This window comes from Leuciscus leuciscus (assembly GCF_965113295.1).
Source record: "Leuciscus leuciscus genome assembly, chromosome: 1".
Taxonomy (NCBI): domain Eukaryota; kingdom Metazoa; phylum Chordata; class Actinopteri; order Cypriniformes; family Leuciscidae; genus Leuciscus; species Leuciscus leuciscus.
The window spans coordinates 40,685,751-40,704,667 of NC_138725.1; the positions used below are offsets into that span (position 1 = coordinate 40,685,751).

The following is an 18,917-nucleotide window of genomic DNA, read 5'->3' on the forward strand; positions in this document are numbered from 1 at the left end:
AAAGACCAACCCATGAGGAGAAAGATAGAGATAGATTTTGCTTCTGCATATGCACTCTTAAAAATAAAAGGGTTTTTGTTTTTTATTCAGCGATGCCATTAAAGAACCATTCAGTTCAGTTCCCCAAAGAACCTTTCAATAACAGCTCTTAAAAAAAAAAATTCTTAGTGTGAGAACCCTTTTCATATGTATATTGAAGGATGCTGATAAAAGCATAACCTTTATTTTTATCCTTAGTTTTCACATGACGTCACACCCTTATAGGTTCGTGCTAAGTATTAATGTAGTAAGACAGTGATATTAAAAGACCAGATTCAATATACACCTTATTAATATGTGCAGGCAAGGATGCACAGTTTCTTGCTGATTTTTTCCATAGAAAACCATTATAAAGAAAACGATGAACCATTCAGCACGTTGCGTTCATATTCAGGGCTCATCTGTGCATCATCAATAAGGGTAATATGAATTTTATCTTTTTTAAAGGCATAGTTCATCCAAAAATGAAAATTCTGTCATCATTTGCTCGCCCTCAATTTGTTCCAAACCTGTATGAGTGTCTTTCTTCTGCTGAACACAAAAGAAGATATTTTTGGTTTGGTTTGGTTACTCATATTCTTCCAAATATCTTCTTTTTTTGTTCAGAAGAAGAAATACATTTATACAGGTATTGATTCTTGAACAATTAGAGGGTGAGTAAATGACAGAATTTTCATTTTGGGGTGAACTATGCCTTTAATATCACTGCGTTAGTACATCAAGGCACTTTAAGTGTTTGTCACGTTAATATCCCGCTGTTTCCAGTGATTGAAATACTGTGGCAGGTGCTGTATACGGATCACAAGTGCAAAAAACTTGCATTTTGTTCAAATAATTTTGTTTTTCTTCTTTTGAGAGGTGATTTAAATACTCGTGGCTTCAACCAGGTGGAAAATTGACAGGCCTGTCCTGCAGTTCGCCAGTCACGTGACTGGAAACTATAAATTAACCTTCACTATTTTAAATCTTGCTTGTTCAATACTTGTTTATTTTTAACAGCATTTCATTTTTTTTTTTACTATTTCCCTCAAATTTCCTCATAAGAATGTTGCTGATATCAGGTTTTACTTTACTGTCTTTGTGGACATTTAGTCAACACAATATAAACCAAATCAGACCCACAGAGACATGCAAACAAACCTTCAAGTCCATAGATAAAATAACTACAAAATTCACCTATGTTCACTGAAGTGCAGCAGTGTTCGCCCTCTGCTGGATCTTATAGGAGCTACACAACAAATGTCTCATTCAGCATCACAAACCTACAGAGGCAAAGGTAACAATTTCATAAAACTGTGAATTCTGTCATCATATATTAAAATATATCCCTACTCACTATTTGCTTCATAGTATGAAAAAGAGCAGCGTGAACATTCTTCAAAATTTCCCCTTTTGTGTTAAAAAAAAAAGAAGTAAATTTACATTTTTCATTGAAATTTTTTTAGTGAATAACAGGTTCTCTTTCTCTCAACACACACACACACACACACACACACACACACACACACACACACACACACACACACACACACACACACACACACACACACACACACACACACACACACACACACACTCACTCAAAGAACCCTTCCATTAAGTTGTATAACTGGCTGTTATGATGTTTCTTTCACATTCCCAGTTTCCGTGCTTTTTGCTTCGGCTTGCTAAAGTGAGTCATAGCAGTAGTTGAATGTGCTACATGAAAAAAAAAAATCAATGTGGCTTATCAAATAATCATACATGCATTCTGCAAGAGCACACTGGATCTGCCTGTGAATGCATGAGCGGCTGAATCACTGGAGGAAAGCAGAAGGCAGAAGCATAGAGAAGATTTACACTTGTGGGGGAGAGAATCTAAAAATGATAGCATAGAGATGGGATCCAGATCCAGCTGATTGGTATCCATAGTAACAACAGCGGAGGCAAGTGTCGTGATGTGTTTGTGATGCACACGCAACATTAGTGCGCGCGCTCACACACAATAACATCCCATCCTTCAGGAAAACAAAGAATGAAAGAAACTAGACATTTAGAACTGACTTGAAAACTACTCTTCATGAAATGTTCTGAATCATAGAAATCATTTAATAAAATGTTATTATAAATGTATACAGTTCTCATATATATATATATATATATATATATATATATATATATATATATATATATATATATAGTGGGGTAAGATGAGCCATTTTTTATTTATGTGGTCCTCAAGATAAGGGGAAATGAAGTGCAATAAAGTATCTAAAGTGTTTTCAGAATCTTTCCTATAATTTTTTAATTGTCAGACTGCATCTATGACAAAGGGTTCTAAAATATGGCCTTTTATAAAAAGTGCTCATGTGGCTCAATTTACCCCAGGTTAGGGGTAAGTTGATCCAGGTCAGGGGGTAAGTTGCACCATCTGGGTGTAAACTGACCATCTAAATGAATCTGATTCAAACTCGTGTGAAATTTGAAAGATAATTTACCTCTTTTAAAAACGAATTTAATAATCCAATTTCCTTTAACAAATCATTGTATTTCTTTTCATAAAGCTAACTTAAACAACATAAAACCAAAAATGAAGTTGAAATGTCAATATCTTTAATTGTTTGCAGTTCTAAAACAACATGTTGAACACCTGCAGTTGTAACTTTCCCAAAAACAGACTAAACAGAGAGTTTGTTGAATAAAATAAAATAAAAACTGAATTAGAATGAATAAATAAATGCCACTGAAACAATTTGGCATGGTAGTTTTTCTGCAATGTCGAACATGCTAGGCCATTAGGGACTACTAACAGTTGGAAAGATATAGATTATTAAGCATCTTCTGTTTCTTATCAGAGAAGGATTTGGTGTACTTGTACATTATTCCAATCAAATAAACTCAAACTAAAAAAATAATAATAAAAAAACAAACTAAACCGTTTGTGTAATATTAAATTGATATTATACCAGTTTATATTTAAGAGATTTGACTTAACTACAGTGTCGTATGGTGGTGTAAGTTAAAATGCTGGCTCAATTTACCCCACAACATGTGGCTCACTTTGCCCCATAGCTGCCATTTTGGACAAAACTAGCCAGCTTACCAATTCAGACTAATATTTAGCTAAATTATTTGGATGGTTTTAGACATTGCTAAATCATCAATATGGATCATAAATATTTTTAGAACTGGACAAATTTGCTTTGATGTAACAGCCATTACATCTGTTATGCTAAAATTTTACTTTGACAAGCCAAAAAACGGTCTTTAAAGTAAATGGATGCCTTCACTCCTTTCTGTGTTACACTTTCTGTATGACAGAAATGATGGTGATTCCAAAATATGGTCAAATGACAATAAAAGTGTACAGTTGCCAAGATAGTGGGTGGGTCAACTTACCCACTGGCTCATCTTACCCCACTCTCCCCTATACTATTGTAATGATTTCTGAAGGATCATGTGACACTGAAGACTGGAGTAATGATGCTAAAAATTCGTCTTTGATCACAGGAATAAATTACATTTTCCTATATATTCAAATAGAAAACAGTTATTTTAAATTGTAATATTATTTTACAATATCGCTGTTTTTACTGTATTTTGCAGCCTTGGTGAGAGCAAGAGACTTCAAAAACATTCATATAATCTTAGCAACCCCTAACTGTAGCACAGTATATATCATTAAAAAATAATTTTTAAATATGTATAACATAAATTGTTATTTGTTATACACTCCTGGGCAGCGAAAAGGCCAAGCCAAAAATGGCTAAATATTTAGTGGTCTTTTAATGGTCTTTACCATTTTAATCACAAATCACTGGTCAGGAAATTAGCAAGAATTGCACAAATACTGTAGACAAAGCAACAGAATATAGCCTTCCTCAACTTGCAGACAGATTTTACAGGAAGAAGAATCAGTGTTGTTTCACTCAATGTTAACGGCTTCAAACCATCCATGAGTAGTTAAAAAACATCGCCCTGTTTGAGTTTAATGTGAGACCAAATATTCAGTACAAGGTTCAAATCTGGACTCTGACAGGCCAAAACATGAGCCTGATGGACTTGTTCTCAAGACACTTGGTTGTCTTTGCAGTGTGTCTTGTTGAAATATAACATCTGATAATTCCTCTTTAGATAACAACTTTTCATTTGTGGGAAGCATTCTGTAATATTCTCATGTACTCCGAAGCATTTAATGAGTTTTCACAGTGAAGCATCTCACCAACACCAGGAGCTAAAAAGACTCCTCACACAATGACACTCTTCCTCCACGCTTCGCTGTGCTGGAGATGCATTTATTATTACACATTTGTTTTTTCAAAGTGAAGCTGAATTCAGGCAATCCTAAGTAAATTGTTGATGTACAGCCTTTCTCCATATCTGATCTGAGCTTCACTTCAGGTCATGGCATAACCTCATATTTTTCCACTGCAAGCCCATTGAGAGTTCATAAAAGTTCCTGATAAAGTCCTAATTATAGTCAGGGTTCAGGATTATTTATGTTGATATGATAACTCACCTCTACAAAGAGGAAACATGGTACAATGGAGCTACTGCTCTTCACAGCAGGCTTCTCTTCTGCTGCCATTGTAGATCCTTCTTCTTTCTGCTCTCTTTCTCCTCTCGCACTCCCACTTTAGTCTTCACACATGAAAGAGAGAGGAAGAAAGAACAGGTCAGGTGATAGAAAACTCAATAACTCAATTACAATAACTAATTTGTCCTCGTACATCTAGGCTACCTCTCTTGCATGACCATATCTAAACGAAACATTCAGATGATTGGTGAAGAACAAAACCTAAGAAAAGCCTAAAACTAGTGTTGTTTCCCTATAAAAATGTATGGTGCTTAATCTTTTATTTTTCTCATTATCCTTTTTCAAGATGCACGTGGATTTTTGGCTAAAGTTGATTCTTTGCTACTTTGATCTAATATTTGATATTTTAAAAAATGTTGTGGATTAGCGAATGAGAATCGTTAAAATTATTGAAAATATTTTGAGACAGAGTTTTGTTCAAGCTAATTAAAGCAATAGAAGAATATGTAAAAGGATGGTTTTGGGGGTAAAAAGGACAATAATTAACATGATAATAAATATCAGGCTGACTTTTCCATTTGTTGACATGACATGGTTAGATTCAGATGGTAAAAATCATATCAAATTGGGTTTCCATCTTAGAGATAATCACCATATTTATAATGAAACCATTATATTTAAAAACATGATATTAATCATATCATATAATAAAATATGATTTAATGTTACTACTGTAAATCTAGATTAAATTATTATGAGATCTCATTCAACGCCTTCAGAATCTTTACTTTTTAAAATAATTTTGTTTATGTATTTAAAAAATATATTTTTATATTAACATAAAAAAAATCTTTTATTTATCAAAATAAACAGAAAATAGTACAAACTTTGCTAAAGTAATTGCTTTGAACATGTATTAACTTAGACATTAAAACATATTATTTAAGCTAAAGTATTTGTATTAATACTGTGCACTTTTGGCCCCGTGCTGATTAGCCTTTTAAAATTTCTTTCTAAAGCTACTTTTTGAAATGTCTATTTGATATTTTTCTCATTCAGCACAATAATGACTTTAAATGATCTTTTGGGGATAATTTCTCAGCCAAATTTGATGATTAATTCATCCAATTTGTGACACACCGACAAGGCTGATTTTCAGGCTCAGTTATGTTTTAAAACTGTGGCCATTATATGAATTGTCAGCGGCTGATCTCAAAAACAAAACATCCCCCAAACCTGCAATGGAAAATAGTTATTATTTACATATTAAAATATGCTATTTATTGTGTTTCATGATTCATTATTTATCGTATTTCCTGTTCTTGTGTATCCTTTATAGACTATTTTTTATTACCACTGACAGGTACATGACCCAAAAAGGTTTTAAATATAAATGGTAAACTGAAATACTACAAGACTTGCTGTTTACAAACTAAGGCCGCTTATTGGATCAATTAAGGTATATGCCATTATTAAATGACTGCTCATTACTTTACAGAGAGTTTATGACCTACAAGATTAACAAATGTGTTAAGATCAAGAGGTGCAACCATTTTTAGCAGCTTAAAATCGAATTAGTAGTTACAAATCCCCATTTACTTCAGGATTAACTTGCAAACAGCTGGTCTAAACCTACCAACAACAACTCTCTAGGACTGGCCTTTCATTCGACCGTGAACCACAGAGCAGCGTTTTGTCAGAGGGTCTGTTCAACATCACGCTGTAAACCTCAGAGTTCAGGACAGGGAAATGAATATCACATGAAGCCAGGCACTAAAGCCCAACGACAGAAAGCATCTAGTACATGCTTCCGCTTTTAGTGTGCCTTACGCTCACAGCGGTGGAGCGGTCAACATTTTACATCTGTCAGTGTGCGAGTCCTCAGATAATGTATAAAAAAAAAAGAGGAGCCCAGCATTTTTTTGAAACCTTTCCTCGTTGCTGGGCAACACTGGAAGGTTTTTCTAAAAACTCGGCCCGTGTGTCGTTTTAATGTCTTTGAGGAAAAAGAAAGCTAAAGTGCATGATCCATGAGAGAGACGTGCTCTAATGTAAGACTCCAGGGGTAAATTCATCCAAATATAACTGTAATCTACAATCTGGAAGAAGGTTTTAGAACAAATTGGGTCTCTTTTGCTTTTGTTAACATGTGCTTTGATAATTATGTAGATGCTTGAAGCTTGAAAGAAATGATGCAGGTAAAGTGTCTGGAAGAGCATATGGTCCACTCATGTTTAGACTGCATGCACACATTACGGACCGTCTGTTGCGTTTTACACACAAAAAATTCAAGATCGTAGTGAAAATTGTTAGCTAGAATCCTCCTGCTCTTGTTCTTTAGAGTTTGTCTAAAACAAGCAGGTTAGTTAATTTTTTAATGGTAAAATACATAGTCTCTCTCTCTCTCTATTTAAAATATTAAATTACATTTGCACTGTTTTTGTGGACCAGGGTGGAAGAAAACCTTTCCCAGAATGCACCTGTGAATTTCTTTGAAGTGCAAATTCAGTAAATTCCTCTTCCTGTCGTTCCAATTCAACTTGGCCAATTTACAGTAACTTACAACTATCACAACTTACATTTGCCGACAATGAAGTGATGCACAGTGAGAACTAATGAACTAGTGTGAATCTGTAAACTCACAAATGCTTTTGCCTAAAAAACTTGTTAAACATGCAATTTTCTTAAACAAATGGAATCTCTAAAAGATAGGGGGGGAAATAACAGCCCTTAAAGCATGAAGAGTTCAAAACACAAACAGTAGCCAAGTATTATAATGAATAGTAAAATTGTAAAATGCCTATTTGTAAAGACTGAAGTACCATTGTTTGGTCAGATAAGCTGCCATTTTTTTTCCATGCGTTTGTGTTGCCACTAAATGAGCAGGTTTTGGTCAGAATAAGCTGCAAAGTTGGCCAGACTTCGTTGATAGTCAAAAGTCTGGCTCTGTATGACTAACTCATGTGTGTCATACAGTAAACAGAGCCAAGCTGACAAACAAACACAAAGGCAATGACTAAAATAATAAATTATGTTGAAAGAGCCACTTCAAAAATAGAGATGGAGGGTTTCTGGATGACCACAAATTGAGATTAGGCTCCTAGTATATCCTCAGAGGACACTTGAGCTTCAATTAGACCAACTCCATTACAATGCAAAGCTTGCCCTGACTTTCCATTATGGTTCATGTATGAAAGCATAGACAGTCTGAATCAGCTTTCATATTAAATTAGCGTTCAAAATGATTGTTACTAAAGGATGGTGAAAAAGGTCAAACAAAACAGTCTCCACAATGTTTTTAGCTTTGCATCTACAGGTAATCCTTGTTTTAGCATTACTTGTCTTCACCAATACAAACGGACATTTTCAACCTACAAAAGACAAGACAGACATGGTTTGGAAAGACAAGCATGCATACATGCCATTTTGCACATTGTTGTCAGTGATTTTTAGTAAAATTATATGCAATGTAAATATGGAACACATTTTCCAGTTTCTAGAGAAAACATGAGGTTTTTGCCTGGTCCCACTCCTTTCGCCAAAAGACATGCAAGATGCATATGTGTGTTTGTTTACAGTCTTACCTGAAATATGGAATATTGCAATATCTATTATACGGTAAATCCGTGTACATCATTATTTTTAAATGATGTGCCCTTGTAATCTTTAATCAAAATCACTTCCCCTCCCTCTTGCAGCTCATCTCTTCTCTTCTCTTCTCTGATGATGTGTTCACTGGCGTGAGGGCGGGGCAACCTGTCACTCACATGAGATCCACCAATAGCAAACCACAACCAGCCAACCAGCCAATCAATTACCCATGGACCAAATCAAGTCCTGCCCTAAAGTTTTTCAATCGAATATACATAACAAAAGAATTCCATTTCATGGAAATGAATCAAGAGTTTGGCAGAACAAGGAAGACTTGTGGTGTTTTGGGTGTTCGCTAAGTGTTTGCTTAGTCAAAAGAACCCTCAAAAGAGTGTCTATGATATTTAAGAGGGCAACAACATAAATCCCAGGGGAAAAAAATATATTGCTTAGAAAAGTAATAGCTCAAATCAACAAAAATAATGTCAACTAAATAAATAATCAACAAATGTATATCTATTATAGCACAAATGATGCAGGATTTATGCCACTCAATGGAGCAATGAAAACAGAAAATACCATTATTTAATTATCTTCATGCTGCTCTATACCTCTATGCATATCTTTCTTCTGCAGGACACAAAAGAAGATATTATGATATTAAATATGAACCCACTGACTTTCAGTGCATGGAAAAACAAAAACAAACAAACTTGAGATATAGTTAAAAAAAATCTTATTTTGTGTTCCACACAAGAAAGGTTTTTAGAACGACATGAGGGTGAGAAAATAACGACAGAACTGCCATTTTTGGGTGAACTATCCCATCAACTAACATCCCTGTATACATCCTGCACAAATGAAACTCAAAAACATATACCAAGAAGACATGCACGACTTACTCTGTCTCTTGTCTCGCCTTCTTCTCTGCATTCATTCCTTCATTTATCCAACCCAACAACAATAAAACACACGCTCAAGCGCGTAATCCTCATGCTGGCGCGCTGTTGATGTAAGCACCTGGATTACACTGTGTACTGTACGTGTCTAAGTCTATCGCTATACTGTCAATCATTGATTTCGTGTCTCTGGGTTTCGAGCACCCCCAAAACACACGCACGTTTCAAATCACCACATGCATCATCCGGCAGCATCGCAATTTCAAGCTATTAAAGGTGGGGGATGTATGCGAAGGCAATAAGAGCGTAAAACCCTAAAGGGATTTCGCTATACAGGGTAATTAGAGCTAGCGTTTGGGGAATACCACACCAACACCCTCCTTCTCAATGTCCTTCTGATTTCCAGCGATATGGGGCAGGAAACATCACTCATCCTTCCAGGGTGATTCACTCCAAAGCGGCCACACTCACCGTAAAATTACAGCCATGCATTGTCCATAATGGAAGAACCCTCGCGTAATGGTGACCAGAAGCGTTTGCATGCACAATTAGATGGATAGCCACTTACTTCACACCCTGCAGCCGTCACGATAGATAGATTCCTATGCAGTGGCCATAACGCGCGTTTGCCATGGAGCTCCTGTGAACCGATCCAGCCTTCCTCTCTTCGTCCTTCCTCTTATCCTCCCACCCACACAGGATTTTTTCTCGTGGAGTGTTTCCTCACATTAGCGCATGCAGATGCGCTCACGGTCTGTGTGTAAACCGCACTCGCATGCACAGGCGGATCCTGTTTAATGAGGCGTGAGAGATTAAATCGTCACCTCAACCGCAGCTCTCCAGTGCGGCTGCAGAGAATGCGCGTGTGCGCGACGGGGAGGCTGATTTGTATTCAAGCTCGCGTCTCTCTCTCTATGTCTCTCTCTCTCTCTGAGGATTCAGGTAACAGTCTGAGCTGTAGTGAATGTAGGTTAATGTTATATTCAAATTGTTCTGCAGTAGGTCAATGTTTGTCAAGCATGTCGGTCTCTATAATATCAAAAACAAACAGTTACATTACACTCATTAGTGGTGTTTTCTAAAGCATACATCAGTATTACTGTCAAGGAGTGTTGATAGTAGTAATGTATACAGTATGATGAACGAACAGTGACCCATATAAGACAAATGGCCGTGTTTATGTTAGTGTTGAACAGTTCATACTTCTGAGTTCTAGGAATTCATGGTGTTCAAGTCCATTCTATAGATATAGCCGGTGTTTAGGATAAAGTCTGATCAAATTGAGTCAAAACTCCATGCAACTTTTCATTCGAAACGACTGACTTATGGTCCATTGTTTATCATAAGCAGTGAAAATGAGTTTAAGGTACTCTATCATTCCCTCAAAAGGTAAAATACTATCACCATTTACACTTACCCATATGTCATTCTATGAGTTTTTTTCTTCTTCGAAGGAACACAAAAGATGATATTTTGAGAAAATAAATGTTTTTTTGTGTGTGTATGTGTGTGTGTGTGTGTGTGTGTGTGTGCGCGCACACAATAAAAGTCCAATGTTGTTTTGTCTTCAAAATATATATATTCTCTCTTGAAAGTCTAGATGGTTCAGGCTAATAGTTCCTTCACTCAACCTGCTTACATTCCAACGCTATCTCACGACCAATTCAAAAGAATTCATATGATTTGTCTAAACCCCAGTGATGGTTTAGGGGCGGGGTCAGAGGTAGGCCACCATTCATACAAATTCATACGAATTGGGCAACTTGTAAAATATGTATGATTAAGCAAAAATTTTACAAATTTGAACAAATGAGGTTGTATGAATTCGTACGAATTAGCCACATTGTAAAATACGAACGAATTAACGTGAGATCGGGTTGTACATTCACATCATTCTCTATAGGGCACAGCTGATTGGTTCCTGTTGTTTCAGTATAGCCAATGAGCTCACAGCTCAATCCTGGTCAGAATTTAGCGTTAGTAGCACAGTGCACTTTCAGAAACCCACCACCTTCCCCAGCTCCACCTGTATAGATCTGCTACAGACAATTCATGTACGCTACATTGTACAGCAGCAGCATGTCTTACTTGCTCACAGCAGCGTGTCGTGTATTGGCAGTAGCAAGTCCCTTACTCGCTCTGCAGCAACAATAACAGCAGCAGCGTATAGCAGATCTGTTACCATACCCATTATGAACTCCAACTCTTGAGAGTTATCATGACAAAACTTTTGTTCTGCAGAGGAAAGAAAATTAAATGCATTTGAATGACATGAATTTGAGAGTGACATTTTGGGGTGAACCTTCATTTAAGGGCTCAAACTTTCATTTTGCGTCCGGTGGACAATAAAACATATGAAGGACCAGAATATCACTGAGACTTAAGGATGGACCTGGCAATGCCTTAGTAACCATCCAGAATGGGTTTTGCATGTTCAAGCACCAATCACATATTTTTCAGAAATTAGCCATTTGTATGTAGAGATTAAAGTACCAAACCTTTGCTATAAAACCTTCTGGATATTCCTTTAATGTTAATTGCAGATAGCAAAGACATCACGGACCGAGCAAATGCAAATGAAATCTGAAACTAAAGCAGCTTGCATGTCTCAAGGGTGATTTATGTGCATTATAGCAGTCCATTGGGTGCAAATGTGACTTAACCTTTTACTTCTAGACTGTGTGTGTGTGTGTGTGTGTGTGTGTGTGTGTGTGTGTGTGTGTGTGTGTGTGTGATTGGACAGCTCTGCTTAACATCTTGTCAGGCAGCAATCCCTTGAGTCCTGTATTCAGTCAGGCGGTGCTGCTCACACTTGTTCATCCCAGTAAGGGGGGTTTTGGAGGGAGAGAAAAATCGATAAAGACCTTAAATGCTTCATATTTCTGCTCTGTATGTCAGCTGTATACAAGCAAATTACTGCATTATTTTTTTCCAAGACCTGAAGGAAGAAAAACAAAAACAAAAAGGTCAAAATCATGAATATATTAAAAGCATGGATGTTATGTTTACAGCACTAGAAATTGAACCAGTTCTGTTTCTGATCATTGATGTTTTTTTGCAAAAGCATATTATTGTTTATACTTTAGGGTTATAGATCTGAACGAACCACTAACGGTCTCTATTTAAAGTGTAACTCGTTCTGCAAAATTTGTACTACAGACTGAAATGATGAGATTTGAGGAGATCTGTGCTAAACCCTCTGATTTATGATTTCTGCAACAAAAAAAAATCCCATGGACTGACATTGTTGAAGTACCCATAACTATATTATTTTGGTGAAACTCACTAACCACCCACAACTCAGTTTAACTATAGGCACAAGATGGGGAATTGAGTTCAGCACAGATTTTATGGGCGCATTTTCACTGTTGTCGGATTTGCATAATTCCTTCAGTGAATTAAGTGCTAAAGCGGCGCAAACATCTTACGCAAATAAACGACACTATCAGCGGGTGCAACTCATTCTCCCCCACAGTGTTATGTACAATGGTTAAATGAACATCATGTTTCATTAGAGCCTGTTTCAGAAGATCTTGTAGAACCTTGTCTCCTAGAAAAACATCTTTCTTTTCTGCCGCCACGAGAAATGATGCGTGTTATTCAGCGCCAGATGGAGAATTGATGCGGACTACACTGATGCGACAGAACGGCTTTCCCTCATTAAAATTCATGACAAAAAAGAGGTCATAGCTAGCAAACAGTAAGAACGGACAGGTTGTATTCCTGCAGTTTTTTTCCCCGGTAGAGCACAATGGAGCAAGTAACTAGTGTCTCCCAGTGGAAGTAACACATTTCTAGAGAGCAGCTTTTTACACTCACCTAAAGGATTATTAGGAACACCATACTAATACTGTGTTTGACCCCCTTTCGCCTTCAGAACTGCCTTAATTCTACGTGGCATTGATTCAACAAGGTGCTGAAAGCATTCTTTAGAAATGTTGGCCCATATTGATAGGATAGCATCTTGCAGTTGATGGAGATTTGTGGGATGCATATCCAGGGCACGAAGCTCCCGTTCCACCACATCCCAAAAATGCTCTATTGGGTTGAGATCTGGTGACTGTGGGGGCCATTTTAGTACAGTGAACTCATTGTCATGTTCAAGAAACCAATTTGAAATGATTCGAGCTTTGTGACATGGTGCATTATCCTGCTGGAAGTAGCCATCAGAGGATGGGTACATGGTGGTCATAAAGGGATGGACATGGTCAGAAACAATGCTCAGGTAGGCCGTGGCATTTAAACGATGCCCAATTGGCACTAAGGGGCCTAAAGTGTGCCAAGAAAGCATCCCCCACACCATTACACCACCACCACCAGCCTGCACAGTGGTAACAAGGCATGATGGATCCATGTTCTCATTCTGTTTACGCCAAATTCTGACTCTACCATCTGAATGTCTCAACAGAAATCGAGACTCATCAGACCAGGCAACATTTTTCCAGTCTTCAACTGTCCAATTTTGGTGAGCTCGTGCAAATTGTAGCCTCTTTTTCCTATTTGTAGTGGAGATGAGTGGTACCCGGTGGGGTCTTCTGCTGTTGTAGCCCATCCGCCTCAAGGCTGCGCGTGTTGTGGCTTCACAAATGCTTTGCTGCATACCTCGGTTGTAACGAGTGGTTATTTCAGTCAAAGTTGCTCTTCTATCAGCTTGAATCAGTCGGCCCATTCTCCTCTGACCTCTAGCATCAACAAGGCATTTTTCGCCCACAGGACTGCCGCATACTGGATGTTTTTCCCTTTTCACACCATTCTTTGTAAACCCTAGAAATGGTTGTGCAGTAACTGAGCAGATTGTGAAATACTCAGACCGGCCCGTCTGGCACCAACAACCATGCCACGCTCAAAATTGCTTAAATCTCCTTTCTTTCCCATTCTGACATTCAGTTTGGAGTTCAGGAGATTGTCTTGACCAGGACCACACCCCTAAATGCATTGAAGCAACTGCCATGTGATTGGTTGATTAGATAATTGCATTAATGAGAAATTGAACAGGTGTTCCTAATAATCCTTTAGGTGAGTGTATATCTTAACATATTGCAACTTAACAGGCCGGTTTTTCTCATTTGGGTTACATTTAACATTCTATAGAACTATAAACCCTAAATTTACTTTCTTAATACACATTCCTGATCACAAATACAGCCATTTTTAAACCAGCTCCCTCAACCTCATGTCATGATCCAATTCCAGCACATTTCAAGTAAGAAGAGATTTTGTGTGATTGTACAGTTGAATTCACAGTTTTTGGAAGTGTAATCCTTTAATTTACAGTGGAAAACCATACAATGACATTCCCAGAATTTACACTGTTACATCTCGCGTTGTTAAATTAATATTTATTGCATTATTTTAATGTCATGTGTGACTGTTTTATATTTGTGTGATATCTTTATATATTAGTATTTTCAAAAGTGATGAATATTAAATCAAAATGGTGGTTGTCAGTATATTATAATAGTACAAAGCATTATTTTTGTATTTCATTAACATCATAGCAGTTACTTTTTTTTACAGTTCATTTAAGTTTAAGTTGTAAAACCTAAATAAATAAATAAATAAATAAAAACAGCAGCTACGGTTGCACTTTACCCCTTAGAAAATATGGTAGCTACATTTTATCATGAATTTCACAGATTCTTTGTAACAGTGCATGGTGTCTAAGAGAAAGAATAAAGACATATCACACACACACACACACACACACACACACACACACACACACACACACACACACACACACACACACACACACACACACACACACACACACACACACACACACACACACACACACACACACACACACACACACACACACACACACACACACACACACACACACACACACACACACACACACACACACGTTTGTAAGTGAGAATCATTGGCACAGGGCTGGATGTTCTTCGCTGGCAGCTCATTGAGAATCCAGATTGTGTCTTGAACAGCCAGCTAATTTAAATCTTCTTCATTATGTGAGAGACAGACATCAGAGGAAAGTTGATCGAAAAATGGCCAGGAATCTTCCTCTGTCGACCCTCAGCATGCATGGCTGCTTTAAAACATCCCATAGTGCCACTGAATGAATATTTTAGGCATGAGAGGCAAACCCAATGTGTGTGCATGTATGTTCATGTGTGAGTGCATGTAGTGGGACTAATGCACTTCACTGCACACTTCATATGTCAAAAAAAATAAATAAAAAAAAATAAATAAAATTGAGCATGAGCCTTTGTGAGCATCCCTGCATTATATTCACTTCAAATTGATAATTACGCAATGAAAATAGTATTATTTTACACTCATCCATAATGTCATCAAAATAAGTGTCATTCCTAACAATATTACCATAACTTTAAATATAACATGAAATCAAAATTGACTGCATTTACTTACAATACATCAGTTTGCATTACTCCAAAATAAAAAAAGTCTTTCATCATAGTGATGTACTTGTAGTGGTGTCTCTGAAACCAACTTGATTGTTTTTGCTGTTATCACTAATGGCTTTTTTTACAAACATCTACAAACCAGTAGTTGATGCTGTAAATTAATGCTTGCACATTTATATATTAAACGTTCAAAACCAACAAATAATAGATTTAAAAAAAGAAAAGTAAAAAAAGCAGTTGTCTATATCCACCAATAGGAAACATCCACTTTACACCATAATTAATTAATTAAATTAAAAAATATTCATTATCATTTGGAAATATGTTATTATTAAATATAAAAAAGAGTTTTTGTGACATTCTGGACTAAAGCTTGTCCCACAAAAATAGATTTATTTTTTTGTGGAGCAGATGTGAGTTGGGCGATGTGGAAGCATGTCATATCTCAAGGCCTGGGGCTCTCTGGGTTCCTCTGAATACAGCATGGTCGAAATCTGAGTAGAAAGTGTTTGTGAGTCACGCCAGAGCAAATCTCATGCAAACAGGCAAAACCCTCAGGATGTGAAAGATGGAGCATTTAGACTAGAGGAACCAAGAAACTGGAGGATTTTGCTATAAAGAATCATGAAAAATTACTGCTGTAGTAATTTATATATATAGTTAGTACACACTCATTTGAAACAAAGAGGAAAATATATAATAAGTGTGCATGGGTGTGTGTATGTATATAAATAAAGAATTAAATAAATACACTATATGACATTGACTTACAATTTTATGTCATTATTTATGCATACAGTATGTTCATAAAGAGCCAGGTTATACTGAAGCTAAAGACAGGTTTGTTTATCTGTGGTTACTCACTGGAAACGGTCGGCTGAGGTGGGAATTAATTTGACAGATTGACTGATGGCAGGGCACTGCAAGCCAATAGTTGCAAATATAAACACAAAAGAACAAAATGATGCTCTTATTTTGGCCGTATAGCCCTATTGCTCACATCAAATGACTCTATAATGGATCATAAAGGCACAAATAAACCTCTACCGACATATCCATGACTCAAACCAGGAGTGAAACCGTTATCGTCACTATAATACCATTATCATGAAGCTTTCACTGAAATATACAGGAGAAACAAACACAGCTGCAGTTTAATTGTTGTTCCATTATAACAACCATATTTGACTGCAATACATGTTCATAAAGAATTTCCTGACATTTATTGCTGTGCTAACTGCATTTTTCTGTTGTAGGGTGATGTACATTAGGTAATCAGGTGAAAGTTCATGCCAAGGTGAAGCTGTAAGTGGACTCTATAATCTGCACTTTCACTGAATTTAAAAGAGATGAAGGTTAGAAAGATCCATCTATCATGACGGCTGAAAGCTCTATAGCTTCATCAGCATTAGCTAAAACATCTGCAGACATCAGCATCTCTGCCATCAAACTACAGCAGTCCTGCAACCTCTAACCAGGGGATTTATAGAAGACCTGACCTGAATATGAGAAATAACATCTAAAACTTTGATATCCAGTAGGTAAACAGTCAATGTACCTTCTGATATTAGAATTAGTTTACATATCTAGTTCAGTCATGAAACTCTAGAGGGCGCAGGCTGATCGGTCCTTTACATGTAATCTGCAAGCAATCACATCATTACCGCATGGCACAAGCTGATTGGCTTCTGCTGATCCTGCAGCCAATAAGATTGCTTGCTCAACATTTAAATAGTGTAAACTATCAGAGTTCATCTGAACCCCTCCACCTCCCCAGCTCCACCTGCCTAAATCTACTACACATAGCGGCGTCTCTGTGTATCTATTAGCAGTAGCAAGTCATTAGCTCAAATATATTCACAAAAATATACCATATATATTGGTAATTACAGAGGATAATGCCTTAAAATCCCCAGTACACTCTTAAAAATAGACATTTTAAAATGTTATGCAATCAAACATTGCCAATGTTTATCAGAGGAAAGCCTCATGCTGTCTGATGTACCAGTTGCTGAGCAGATTGCTTTCGTGTTTAGGGCTTTAAGACAATATGAGACAATTCACCCTTCCCGAGAGGAGAGCAGATGAAAGCAGAAACTGAAATGGGTCGAGGAGAGAGGGATGTGCTCTGTGGGCGAAGCTCATGCAGAGGACGATTAATCAGCTCTGTGCTACAGTAACATAAAGAGTGTGCTTCCCTACAAATGACTGTCACTTAAAGGAACAATTCACCTTAAAATGAAAATTCTGTCACCATTTACTCACTCTCATGTCATTTCAAATCCATATGACTTTACTTCTGGAATACAAATGGAGATGTTTTGAGATGCAGTGCATTTGTAGAATTCAATTAAAGTCAACATCAATCAAAACTGACTGTAATGTAATTGTTCCTGTTCTTGTTGTGCACAAATAATCAGTGCATGTTATTCCAAAGAAAAGAAAGTTTGTCTTCATAATATTTCATCAAAATGTAATAACTCACTTGCACGGTGTGAAATCAAAAAAATAAAATGTTATTTCTCTTTCATAGTTCAGGAGACATTAATGAACATCTTTGTCTCAGACATTTATCTTAAAATACCTAAGATCATTCAGGAGATATTGTGCTATAAAATATAAACTGCAGACTTTGGGAGCACAATTTAAGACATTATTCAGATTTCTTTTTTTATGAAGAAATGTGTGAGATTATTGGGATCTTTCCTCTGAATTAAAAAAATCTAAGAAGCAAAAGACTTCAGAAAATGTCTACATTTGCAAGATATTAAAGATATTTGCTTTCCTACCCTGAAATAAGATAAAATAAACAAATAAATAATTAAACAAAGGCAACACTGTACTGGATTATCTAACACGGGAAACCACTTATCTTTATCATGCAAAAAAAAAAAAAATCATATACATTCTTAAGACAACACAGGGACCTCATGAAAAGTGACAATCAATATACATAATCATGTAAAAAGATGAACTCTGAACATCACACAACAAGAAACTAACAGCCAGTAAAGAGTAAAAGGATCCTATAAAAGTAACCACATGATTTATTCATGCAGAAATGCATGCTGGGAACTCTTAACAAATCTGCAGCATTGTTGCATTGTTCAGACTCTCTGGATGGAGCGACATTTGGACAATATGTATCCTAGTATCTGTGACTCAAAAAATAATGATCTAACCCTTGGTTTCAAGCATGAACCTCATAGAGCCCATAGTTGCTCTCAAATGGTGTTTTTTTATTTATTTTTTTATTGTAGTATTTGTTAGTCTAAATAGATGTGTAAACTTACTCTCTGAACTAGTAAGTGAGCAGTTGTAAGTCAAACCCTAACTGACTCAAAATAAGCACAACAAATATTGTTTTATTAGATATTGTTTCACTGGATGGGATTGAACACTCATATCTCCAAAAATACACATAAACCTGAGATTTCATAAACACTGGGAAGCAGTAACTAGTTCCAGTTTTTTTCA

General features: G+C 36.6%; 1 protein-coding gene and 1 long non-coding RNA gene across 3 annotated transcripts in view; one reads left to right on the forward strand and one right to left on the reverse strand.

Moving 5' to 3' along the window:
* Window positions 1–9,904, reverse strand: part of plppr2a (phospholipid phosphatase related 2a) — a 39,125-nt gene extending 29,221 nt beyond the window's left edge. For both annotated transcript variants that reach the window (XM_082181886.1, XM_082181887.1), the window contains exons 1-2: window positions 9,614–9,904; window positions 4,538–4,659 (exon numbers count right to left, since the gene is read on the reverse strand). In XM_082181886.1, the coding sequence (XP_082038012.1) occupies window positions 4,538–4,606 (69 nt within the window). In that variant the 5' untranslated portion in view covers window positions 4,607–4,659; window positions 9,614–9,904. The remainder of the gene's footprint in view (window positions 1–4,537; window positions 4,660–9,613) is intronic.
* The window catches only part of LOC309508091, a 348,495-nt gene that overhangs the window by 292,666 nt on the left and 36,912 nt on the right, over window positions 1–18,917 (forward strand). The gene's annotated exons all lie outside the window — the stretch shown is intronic.